This window comes from Coturnix japonica, chromosome 2, assembly GCF_001577835.2.
Source record: "Coturnix japonica isolate 7356 chromosome 2, Coturnix japonica 2.1, whole genome shotgun sequence".
Lineage (NCBI taxonomy): Eukaryota > Metazoa > Chordata > Aves > Galliformes > Phasianidae > Coturnix > Coturnix japonica.
In genome coordinates, this window is record NC_029517.1 from 79,688,962 (window position 1) to 79,701,815 (window position 12,854).

The 12,854-nt window shown below is 44.6% G+C and overlaps 1 protein-coding gene across 1 annotated transcript in view; it reads left to right on the forward strand.

Annotated features, from left to right (window-relative positions):
* Positions 1-2,750: 2,750 nt before the first annotated feature.
* Positions 2,751-12,854, forward strand: part of CTNNAL1 (catenin alpha like 1) — a 50,285-nt gene continuing 40,181 nt past the window's right edge. The window contains exon 1 of the mRNA XM_015855156.2: positions 2,751-2,944. Within this exon, the coding sequence (XP_015710642.1) occupies positions 2,819-2,944 (126 nt within the window). The 5' untranslated portion in view covers positions 2,751-2,818. The remainder of the gene's footprint in view (positions 2,945-12,854) is intronic.

Here is a 12,854-nt window from a genome sequence, read left to right on the forward strand (position 1 = left end):
AGAGGTGCACACGTTAAATTAAGTTATCAAAAACAATCGCTCCTTGCAAACTCCAGGAGAAACAGACAGAAAAGTTTTAGAGAAACTGGAAGGATAACACTCTCACGACGGTTATCCTGCCGACTACGCCAATAAAAATGTCTCGCTCCAATTTAGGAGTGAGGCAAAGGTTCTTTTAATGTTATGCCCGCGTGAGATTAAGAAGAGAGCGTTCAAATGTTGATCCGACCAGTTATTGGAAATAATAGACAATTGAGGGGATGGAGAAGAGAGAGTGACGAATGCCAAAATTAGGGTGATGGGGAAGGGAAAGTAGGCGATAGAAAAAGTAGAAAAGAGCAAGAATTACGTTTAAAGCGGGGAATAGTCACCTCCTGGATGCAGCAGCGTCCCGTAGCACGTAAGCGTAGGGGAGAGCAGCAACGGAGTAGCAGGCTGCAAGCAGCAGATCGGTGAATCGCAGAAAAGATGGTCAGAGTATCGTGGTCTCTAGAAGTGGAGTCTCGGGCAGCGAGGTCCCTCGGAGCAGAGTCTCGAGCAGCAATCCCAGAAAAGAGATAATAGGCAGCAGTAGGACAACGGTGGAGGAATCTGAGGTCAGATACCTAGATGCCCACAAAGGTTCTTCAGCATGCAGCCATCTTCTTCAGCATGCAGGCGCTCGCGTAGAGAGGCATCTGGTGTCAGAAAACCTCTCCCAAAATTCGGGGTTTGTCCGTGCCCTTTTTATCCTTCTTTCCAGTCTTCGAGACATTTCGGGACGGCTCGGGTCAGAGTCTTGTGACTTCCTCAGAGCTGTCAATCTTCCTTGAGATGGGCCAACAGGAAAGACCACTTAAGGGCCATTAGTCCTCAGGGCGATGGCCATCTTCCTTGAGATAGGCCAACACAAAAAGACCACTCAAGGGCCATTGATCAGTATCTTATCTCCCTTTCGTAGCTCCCGGACTTGTCCATCTCCTGCGTGTCTCCATTTCAGCAAACTTTGAGACAGTAATGTAAAAAGCATGGCTTCTTACACCTGCCCACTGCCCTCAGGAGCCAGTTCCAGGGTCTGACCACTCTCTCATTGAAGAACCTTTTCTTAATTCCTTCACAAGGAGCAGGGGTGGGGGGTGGGAAAGGAGGCCATCTCACAGGCAAGCCTACTGGATGTTAATGGATGGCCTCCCAGCTAACTATAGACATGGAGGTTGTGGAGTAGATAATGAGCTGCGTGCCTGGATGTCCAGTGCCGCTGCTGTGACCACACTGATGGGAGGCCTGGCACGATGGTGGCATTCCTGTCCTGGAGGCAGATCCACCTCCGTTAGGTCTTCATCTGGAGGTGAAGGTCCTATGGTGGCCCTCTGAGGCACTCCTCCTAAGCCTAATGCCGCAGATCAAAAGAAAAAGGGCCTTGTTCTTCCATCTCCTGGTACATTGTTGGGAGATCTTACAGGCTAGCCTGCAGGATGTCTATAGTTTGCTGTTTCCAAATTAATAGTGAGTGTAGGGTCTGTGGTTTGAGATGAGAGCTTGCCTAGCTCTCCCGCAACTCTATTGCTGTGATCACACTACACAGATCACAGAGATACTGAGGTGGTACCAAGTCATTTCTGTGGGAGATGGAACCATGGGCTGCTCAGCATTCCCTAGATGTTTGCATGTACTAATGTATATGTTTGCTGATAGAAGTTTTTATTCACTGGATACTGGATGATGGGAAATCTCCGGGTTCATAGGATCACAGTATATCCCCAGATGGAAGGGACCGGTGAGGGAACCTCGCCTAACACAGGACCATCCAAAATTCAGACTATGTCTGAGATCGGTGTCAAGATGCTCCTTGAACTGTGGCACTCAGGGCCATGCCCACAGCCCTGTGCAGCCCATTCCATGCCCACCGCCCTGTGGTGCAGCCCCTGTCCCTGACCCCCAGCTGCCCCTCCCCTGGCACAGCTCCATGCCGTTCCCTCGGGCCCTGTCGCTGTCACACAGAGCAGAGCTCAGCGCTGCCCTCCGCTCCCTGTGAGGAGCTGCAGCCGCCATCAGGCCTCCATCAGCTCCTCTCCTCTGTGCTGAGCCAACACAGGGACCCCAACTGCTCCGTGTATCTCTTGTCCCCTGGACGCTTCACTTTGTAGCTTTTTTGGATGCTATCTAATAGCATTAAAAATTTAATGAACTTCTACATGCCTCACTCCTATAGGAGAAATGTCTGTAGCAAATATAAACCCAAATTAGACCAGCAGGCATTCATGTATTGATGATGTTTGAATACGTGTTATAAACTAATGTTGGGAAGAGAGTTTAGCCCATTGGAAGAGAGTTTAGCCCATTCCAAAACCAGAAGGGGAAAAAAAAATAATAATAAAAGAAGAACTTATATTCCTTTGAAAGTACTTTTGCCTGCTTCGTGCTGTTCAGGTCATCTCCCGTCCTCGCGGGTGCCGCGGAGCAGTAAACCCCAAACCCCTCAGGATTCCCACAGCCTCACCGGGATTATCGGGATCCCGGCATCCCGGTCTGGGCTCGGTACCCACGCTCGGCTGCTGGCCGCGGATGGGCGGATCACGGGGCGTCACCGGCCCGGCGGGGTTCGGGAGAGAGCGGGGAGGGGGGTCCGGGCGCTGCCGCTTTAAATCCCGTCCCTGGGGGCGGGGAAGGGGCCGCCGGGCGGGGGGGGCTGAGCGCGTCCCGGCGGGCGGGGGAGGGGCGCGGTAGGGGGCGGGGCGGCGGAGCTCGGGGGCCGCCGAGAACGGGCGGGAGCGGAGTTTGGCTGAGAGGGGGCGAGGGGGGATAGAGGGGAGATAGAGGGGAGCCGGAGGTTCCCGCCATGGCCACGTCTCCGTGCAGCAGCAGCGGCGTCTCCTCGTCGTCCTCGTCGGGTCTGGGGGCGGACGCGGGGCTGGAGATCCGCACTCGCTCGGTGGAGCAGACACTGGTGCCGCTGGTGTCGCAGGTAGAAATGCGCCTTCCCGCCCTCCGGCACAACCCGGCCCCACAGCGAAGGGCTGAGCGGCTCCGTCCCGCCGCGGGGGCCGGGGCGAGGGATGCTCCCCTCCCGCAGCTCGGCTCCCCGCAAGGTCGCGGGGCCGTTGCGTAACGCCGGGGCTCGGCTCCCCCGCCCCGCCGAGGGTTCGGGGGCGGCCGCGGGGTTCAGCCGCCGTCCGGGCTGTCCCGCCCGGGGTTGGCACTTTGCTCCGGGCGTTTGGGGAGGGCGGCTTTTGGGAGCTGGCTGCATCCATCTGAGCTCTCATCGCAACGAGGGTAGCGCTCGAGTGTTAAGAAGTTAAATAAGGTGTAAACCGTGACCTCCGAACGTGTCCCGCACGGTCCTGGCTGAGCTTAAGATCGGGTTTTGAGTGGTTGTAAACCGCTTCGGTTGGTTTTGTTCATCTGGTGCTTAGTTCCAAAACTAGTGTTTGAAATGCCCAATAAAGCTGTTCTTGCTTGAAGAAACAGTGGCTGAAAATAGCATGTACGATGTTTGCTCGATAGCGTTTTTGTACTTTGAACGTGGGTTATAAAAGTTAGTTAAAACCGATCTGTGCAGAACCTTTTTGTGGCATGTAGCAGCAGTACGAAAACCCCATTAGTCGGAGTGATGCGAAGTTGCCTTTGTAGCGTGGTTGTCCTCTTGGAAAGACGCCGTAGTCAGCCTCGTTTTGCATGGGCAGCCTGTCGGAGTGGGTTGTAACCGTGGGTCTATAGTTATGGTAGTTTCTTATCTCAATCAGCTCGGAGAAACCCACCTCAGGGACTCAGCTGCTTGTTCTGTGGCGGAGCCTAATTACACTTCAGTGAACTTTCTACTCCTGAAACAACAGAGAAGTAAAACATGGAGACCCCTTTTAAGAAGCTTAAGGGCAAACAAAAACCTCTTCAGTTGCCAAGGCTGGGCTTAACTGCTTGTGTTAAATCCCTCCTTTTAACGCGTTTCTGTGATGAGGCGCACGTTCTTATTCTGGAATACTCCTTAGGAAAGTCTGTCTTGTTCCTTTGTGTGTGTAGGTAGGTTGCTCTGAAAGTAATGCCTCCTGTTTATTTCTGTGGAAACTACGACAGATATAAAGAGCATGATAACACTTCGATAGAGCAAATTCTCAGCTACTAAGCACTGTTTTACAACACAGTCACCATCATTAGTTTTGCGTTTTTGCCAGCAATGAACAAGAGCCTGCATGCCACACTCATAAAAATCTGCACCAGCGGAGGTGACCCACTGTTGTCACTGCTGAAATGCACCACCTACCTCCTCACTGTGCTCACATCCACTGTTTGGTCTCCATAAATGTTCAGCAAGCACTGATGAATGTCAGCAGGTGCCATTTTTTACACATGGAGGAATTCAAAGACACCTTTTCTTCATACATGCTTCCATGCCAGATGCCATTCTGTCAGACTATCCCTCTGCTGCCATCTGTCACACAGCAACAACATGTAATGGAGTATTGATGGGAAGGTTCAGCCTCTACTGCCATACCACCAACATCTGCCACTAATGTGTGAACCAACAGAATAAACCAGGAGGCATTAGTTTCAGAGCAACCCTCGTAGTAGGCAGTACCTATGTTAATGACCACAAAACCCGTGATCATCTCATCCATAAGTGCATAAGCCACTGGAACAGGCTGCCCAGGGAGGTGGTGGAGTCTCCTTCTCTGGAGATATTCAAGACTCGCCTGGATGCCTACCTGTGTGACGTGGTGTAGGGAGCCGGCAGGGGGGTTGGACTTGATGATCTCTAGAGGTCCCTTCCAACCCCTACAATTCTCTGATTCTGTGATCTCTCATTAGTACTATGTTAGGAAGATGTCTGAGCACTTCTAAAAACTCAGAGCTTACTGATTTCCTGATGAAGTCCTCCTAACTTGGAACGAGCTTGCTCCCTTGGAGCGTGAGTGCTGAGCTCCATTCAGATTGAGGCTGAAGTTACTGATGGTATCAGCAGTAGTTCCCTAAACTGGCCAGATACAATGCCCTACTTACTGTACAGGTTTCAATTTTTTCCCTGCTTGCTTCATGGAGATTTTTTTAGTAAACATCTCACTGTCTTTGAGGATTTATGCAGAAATAGTGCTTCATCTCATATAATTTGTTTCCTCTATTCTGCATAAGCTATGTATCTGCAGCAAGCACAGGACTTTGGCTTTGTGCTTGTACAAAACACTCTTGCAAAGGGAGTTTTTATTCATGCTGTGAAGTGAACTTCATAGGTGACAGTTTTGTTAAGGGCTGGAAAGTGCTGTGTGATCTTTGCAAGCTACCGGGAGAAAAAAAGAAGGGAGGATGTTGTTACTGCTTTTCACTACTGCTTCTGAAAGAAGAGGAAACCCTAGGTAGCCCTGACAAACTCACTTTCAACCTGTTTTGGTAAGCTGCATCTTTTATTAAGGAAAAAAAACCCTCATCAAACTCCCTGTATTGATTCTTGTTTTAATTCATGTGATACTGTAAATGTGTTTGACTACCTTCTCTTACTCAGCATTTATTTTGATTGTACTTTTCCCCTTAGATTACATCGTGTTGGAGTATATTTACCACCAGCAGTGGCATAAGATTCCTGTTCTCCCAACTGGAGAAACCACCCTTAGAGTCTCTACTGGATATGCTCACAAATAAACTTTTCTAAGCATTTGCAGAACTGGACTAGAACTCCATTTTATTTAGATCTATTCTTAGCCTCACACTTACCTCTTCTAATACACAGCTGACAAAAGAAGATTGTATACTTAAGTCACTCTATTAAGCATGTTTGCTAACCTTTCTTTTTAGCTATTCACATATCTGTGCTGTGGAGAGAACTGCGGTTTCATGCAAAGCGTTTGGCGGGCAGTTCAGAAAATATGGCTTTACAGGTCAAAGCCCACAGGGTGCCTTTAGTTCTGTGTTTCATATGGAAGTGGCACGGTGTTCTAAAATCTAGACATCCCTTTCGCTGCTGCTGCAATTTCCAGACTAATTAAGTTGGTTTTTATTTTTCTATGGAAAGTTTTTGGCAAACGTAAGTCAGGAAGGGTGTTTAAAGTGGTCAGTGCTGACTCATTTAATAACAAGTCATTTGAAATAGTCGGGGAAAGGCGAAGATAGGGAAAAAAGCGCTTTCCAGGATGTGGCTCCACCAGTGACTTCCTCAGCTGCCACTATGTGTGTACCTGCTCGCTAGTCTAGCAGTAAGCAGGCATCTTCTCAGCTGTCTGTCTGGGTGGGTCTATTCCAGGGTAGCATTCGGAGAAGTATGTTGTCTAGCTTTTTATTGTGAATCTTCAGAGTAAGGCACTTGAATAAGTTCAGAGGTGGAACTCTGAGCTCTGTGTGGGTTCTAAAAGAAGCAAATCACTCCTCATAGCTGCGAACTCCTCAGCTTCAGGTAGTGCATTTTGCCATAGGCGCTTTGGAAGGTGGTTGTGTCCACGTGTTGCTGAATGTGATTTCCCAATTTTCTTGTTACAGGTGATACTGCCAGAAATTTGGGGTTTTGTTTGGCCAATGTAGTCAAAGCTTAAATAATTAAATATATATATATATATTTAACTTAAATATACCAAATGTTACTGCATTTGTTCTTTGTCAGTTTCAGATGTCTGAATAAACAGCCAGGGAGGTGGTGTGTACCTTGAGAAGGAAAAAACAACAAGCCTGTTCTTTACTATGATGTTGTTTCCTTGGTTTCTCTGGAGCTGGCTGAAATTATTCCCATTTCAGTAAATATTACGTAGTTTTGTTCATAGTGCTCTGCCAGCATCTGGAAAACAGCTCTTCTGTATTTCCAGAAGTTTCCAGGATTATGTGTTAGAGCCCAAAGAAGAACCAACAACTGAGCTTCTCCCATTTATGTGAAAAAAGCTTACTGATGTGATTTTCAGACTGGGAGTGTGACTTTTGAGTTGCCATACCGGATTATGCTGCAGGTCAAGGTATAATCAGTGATCCTATTTCTCTGTGTTGTTCTTTCTGCCATATGCAGAGAGGAGTTTGAGTATAGGGCAAGGAAATATGATTATTTCTTCTGGTGTTCTTCCAAGTACTGAGGATTTTTTGAGCTGTGCATGTCTATCTCCTGCATCTTCTAGGATCTTCATTAGATTTCTCTTCTGTGGTCTTGCCCAGTTTTTTCTTGGGCTCAACAAAGAAGACCAAGTACATATGAGATTATCAGCAAGTGTATAATCAGCAGGCTGTCAAAGTGATTCATCCCTTCTGTTTGGCACTTGTGGATCAGCATCTAGGTTTCATGATCCTTTTGGGCTCTCTGGTAGAAAAGAAACATAGACATTAGGAGAGCATATGACATAGGAGAGGTTACAGGAAGCCCGTTTGCTTTCCATTTAGCAGAGAAGGCTGATGGCAGAGCTCAGTGGTGTCTGCAGCTATGTGTGTCAGGTAGGTATGGTGAGGGTCCTTCCTAGATATCCTTCCTGGAGATGCATGGTGATAGGCAAGAAAGAAATGACAGAAATTGGAACATGGGAAACCTGCCTAAGAAGTCAAACACTGGAAGAGGTGTTCAGGAAGCCTACAACCTGCATTCCTGGAGGCCTGAGGAACTCACTGGGCAAGATCTTGAGCAACATGCAGTAATTGGACCTGGCTTGAGTATGGAGCCAGACTAGATGTCACTGGTAGTCTCTTTCATCTTATGCAAATTGCATATTTTTTCATTGCAGCTGAGGTGTAGTGGTCAGTCATCATTGCATATGGGAAGCTAGGACTGTACTTTCACGTCTGTATCACTTTAGTGATTTTCATCCGACATTTTTACCTGGTTGGTTTTTCAAGATGCACCTGCAGCTCCATAGTTGGATCTTTCTTGCCTTGAATAACTTGGGATCACCAGCAAACTCTCCTCATTTTATTACAAACTTATCACTCCTCCCTCTTAGCGATCAAGTAGAATAATCCATGTTCCAGCGCAAGTTTCTGTGAAACTGCCATTGGTCATCTCTCTCTGTTACAATGAATGATCACTTTCTGCCTTCCTACTTCACCTTTCTCCTCATTCGTTGAAACCCTTGGAATGGACTTTAGCCATATAATTCATGACCTCTCTAGGGAGCTCCGGTTATATTGTGAGGCAAGATTTCCCTTTGCAAACATCATGTATTGAGCCTTTTCCAGTATGTCATATTTATTTGAGTGTCCACTACTTCTGTTTACCTTATCTATTGTATTGATTTATTAGGTACAATTGTCAGGCAACCTCTGTACTAATATTGTGTTTGGGAAAGCTGTTTTGTGTCCTATCGGCCTAGAAGACCTCAAGTGCCTGGTAACAGCTAGATTACTCCTGTTGTACCCAGTAGCAGCAGAGCTTGGGACAGCAGCTCACGTTCAGTTCTGCAATTTCATGGATTTCTTAATGGGTTTTAATAATGACTGTAGAACAGTTGTATCTTAAGAGCACTCTTAGATTCTATCTTTCTATCACTAGTTTGCAAAAACTGGGGAAAAAAAAACTCCTGGTTTTCCTCAGCATCATGCATTAGTCTTGTATATAACCTAATGTTCATAAGTCTGGAGTTGTAGTATTGGACTACAGGCTCATTTACAGACATAATTCTGAGCTTTTTGCATATCATAGAATTACCCAGGTTGGAAAAGACCTTGAAGATCATCAAGTCCAACTGCAGCCTAACCAGTACCCTAACTCTAACAACCCTACACTAAATCATGTCCCTGAGCACCACATCCAAACAGCTCTTAAACACATCCAGGGATGGCGATTCAACCACCTCCCTGGGGAACCTATTCCAGTACTTAACTACCCTTTCTCTGAAGAAGTTCTTCCTAATATCCAACCTAAACTTGCCCTGGCGCCACTTTAGGCCATTACCCCTCGTCCATATTGAATATGTTGTCTCTTCTTCTGCTCTCCTTTAGAGCATATATTCTAGGCCTTTCTCTTCTCCAGAAGATTTTAACATATTCTTGTGTTGTTGGCTGTTCTTGCTCCAATATGGTGCCAAACTCTGGGAGTTGTCCCTTATGGCTCCTCTTGGAGGATTGAAAAAGTAAAAACTTACTACTTTCTTCAGTGCACTTGAGGGGGGAGAAATGAGCGCTTCTCTCTTAAAATGCTTCTTGGGTACAAATGTTTCTCTTCCCCTACTTTAAGAATTCTGCCAGCTCACAAGCCTTGAGCAGCTTTAGGATTTTCTTCTGTGTGAATTAATTTGGTAAGTCACTGTAGACCTGGCACTGTTGTTGAGTAATAAAGTTACCAATTACAGTGTAGAGGCTTGTGTTGTAACTTGCACTGAGTGAAGGAAACTTCCTGCTAAGCTAAACAGGATTTAGTACTGCAGAGAAAGTGTGCAGCGGGTGCCGTCGTACATGTTAACTCTGCTGCTGACTCTGGAAGCATGTGTTATGCTGCTTGTTTACAGAGCTGTACCTCATTAGTTTCAATTAGTGACTAACTCATCATCTCTTCCCTTTGGTTCCATAGGTATTTTGGATTAATTTATGGCTTTGTGTTTTGTATTATATATCCTTTATTCTATACAAATGTATATTTTCTTTCAGGAAAATGAAGCTTGCAGCAATTCAGCTGTTACTCAGTCTAGCCTGGGTACTCTATGCCCCTTAAAGAGTCTGCTTCTCTCTCTTTGATTTATGCACCAAAGTTAACTGCATGAATTCGTCATCTGACTGAAGATCCTGTGATTAATTCTGTCACACTACAGCCTCAGTTGCATCTCTGGGCTGATGCTGTTGCAGATTTCTCATCACTGAGGCTTGTTCCTGATTGACAGCTGTTTAGTCATTGAAGCTGGGTTGTTAAGAATGGGTGAAAGGGAGATAGTTGCTTACAGTTGTAGTTTTTAAGGTGTATTTGAGAGCGCAGGGATATCTTAGGATATTTATAGGTGCATGTTTTTTTAATGATGTTAGTTTTCAATGATATTAGTATCACTAATGATTTTCTGCTTTACGAGGAAAATTGCATTGGAACATTTACCTTGTGAAACCTTAACTGCTAAAACTGGCTTTTATTCCAGCTTCTCACCTCCAGTGTGATACTCAGCTTTGATAACATAAATGAATTACTGTAACATTTCAAGCAGTTGAAGTAAGATACTTCATAGTGACGCAGCTGAAAATCAACTGCTCTTTTTCAAAGGAAGCTTATCTTTTACACTTGTAAGATCTGATTAATGTCTTTCCTACAGATTAAGCAAATTTTTGTAGTTCTCCAGCAGAGTGAGTACTGCATCAAAACTGCTTCACAATGGCCCTGCACATAAAGAATGGGAGTAGCTTTCTTGCTATTCAGCACTGTTAACAGATGGTTTTAGACAGATTAGGTACTGAAATCCCCAACGGATGAATTAGGAATGAGTGATTGCAAACAATTCTGATTATAGATTGATAAAATTGCTGGATGGTAATATGAGACCATCTCTTTCTGCATTGTGAAGCGTAACCCTTACAAAGTAAAGCCTCATCATTTCTACTTGTTGAGTTGTACTGCCTCGTTTAAAGCTCATGGGCTAACTGAGCCGTAATGTAGAATCTGGTCCTAACTCTTAATTGATAATTTACTTTGAATGGTGAATAGGATGATTTCTAGTTCTTATACATTGCATGAATAATCAAATGTTAGGATAACTCCTAAATACAAGTTGCAAAAAACATACGAGCAAATACTATGATTCTTCCATGAATGATGGTGAGGCTGGTCTCTTTTCAGTAGTGCGTGGGGATAGGACTAAGGGTAATGGGATGAAAGTACAGCATAGGAAATTCCGCATGAATGTGCGCAAGAACTTCTTTACAGTGAGGGTGACGGAGCACTGGAACAGGCTGCCCAGGGAGGTGGTGGAGTCTCCTTCTCTGGAGATATTCAAGACCCACCTGGACGCCTACCTGTGTGACATGGTGTAGGGAACCTGCTTTGGCAGGGGGGTTGGACTCAATGATCTCTAGAGGTCCCTTCCAACCCCTACAGTTCTCTGATTCTGTGATTCCAGAGGTATGTAGAAACATATTACATGGTTGATTTTGTCATCAAGCAACACTTCAGTATGGACTTTTTGTGTTAAGTAGAAGGAATGTAGCCACTTGAAACCACACGTTATGTATTTCAAATAAGAACAAAGCTGAAAATCAGTTCTAGTAACCCAGTGTTGTAAATGCCTTTTTTTTTTTTTTTTTCTCTTATTCATGGGGATCAAAGCCATTTGGAAAGGAAATACTGTCCAAAGTTACAAGTATTTAAAATGTAGAAGTTAAACCAGTGTAAGGAACGTGCCCTTTCATTATCAGAGTTTGTTATGTTTTGAAATTCCTTCAGCTGTAAATTTGAAGAATATTTAAATGTAACTTGCTCGTGAGCTCTTCAGATAATGGTTCCTAAATTATGTGCAAGTTTTGTGTTGCTGTTGTTGTTTATGCTTCTCTAAGTGGATAATAGTTATATGCAAAGCTTTTTCCAGAGCACATTGTACTTCTCTGTTAATCTCTAGACAAGCATGTGCTTTTCAAGAAGCAATACCAGATGTTGCTCTGCTCTGGAGTTGTATGCCAAAGAACTGCAAAGGAAGCTTCCTCTAAAAAAGGGTTGAAAAAGTATCCTGCCTGCAACATGCAGTACAAGGCATTGTGTGACTGGTATTCATAGCAGTGAACTGCTTATGGGGCTAACAAGCAATTTTTTCCACATCTGCAGGAGCCAGTCCCAACTTGAATTGGGAGACTTCTCAACTGCAGGCAGTATCAGTGTGGTATTTGTGTTACATCCTATATTACAATATCTGAATTTTTAGTTCCCCAACAGTAACTTTTTCTGAATGAGAAGATCAGAGATATCTCAAGGCATTGCTTGCACAGGCAGCTGAGGTTTAGGTGAGCTAACAGAGGCAAGTTAGACAAGAATGCCACAATAACTATTTGGCATTCAGTCTTCGGTTTTAGGTTTATCTGATCATGTTTGTAAATTGAGTTATTTCTGAGGCTTGCATCTCTCTAGTGCTGAAAACGTCTGCATCTGTTTTGACCACATCTGAAAGTATGCTTTAAATGATGAGCTTCCACCTGAGATGTTTTGTTAGACTTGCTCATGCCCCCAGAATTTCAAGGTGCAGAATGAAAAGTAGGTAATAGCTGTGTTTTTGAAATCTACCCATTTGGGTTAGAAGGTACTGAGCTGGAGAGCAACAGGAGGAGAGGAAAATACACATTTGTTGGCTTCTATACCATTAAGACCAATTATCTTATTTTTAAATAACTTGAGTGGTTTAAAAATGCATATCTTCCCCACTGTCACTTGTTTTTGTAGAAACCCTCTTTTGAGCAAGAAGATAAGTCACTTGTCAGGCATATAACAAAAAGAGTGAAAACTATAGTGTTGCTAGATCAGTGGTCAAGCATCACTGAACATTCTTCAGGGTTCCTTATCTTCCTCTGCTCTGTGTGGGGTGAGGGGAGACAAAGGAGCAGGCAGGAGTGTCAATTTTCTGCCAAGTATCTTTGAATCAATGGTTTTCAAGGAGTTTGTGAGAAGTGAATTTTACAAAGCAAGTGAATTTCTCCTTTACAACACTGTTCTTTTAGTAACATTATTAAGATATTTATCAATTCCACATAACGCGTAAGAGTCCATAGGTTGCAAAAACTAATGTCAGCTGTGCTGTTTGCTTCTGTTTCTTCAGAGCTCAGTTTAGCAACATCTTAAAAAGAAAAGAAGTTAAAAGTTGGAAATAGTCACACAGGCAAAAAAAAAAGACTAAACCCCAAAACCCAGAGTTTTCATTTGTTCAAGGTGGGGAAATCTCAAATGCCCTAAAAACAGTCTAGAGGAAATAAACTTGTGTTGTAGAACTACTACATCACAACTGAATAAGTTCATCTGTATCTTTACTTTTTGG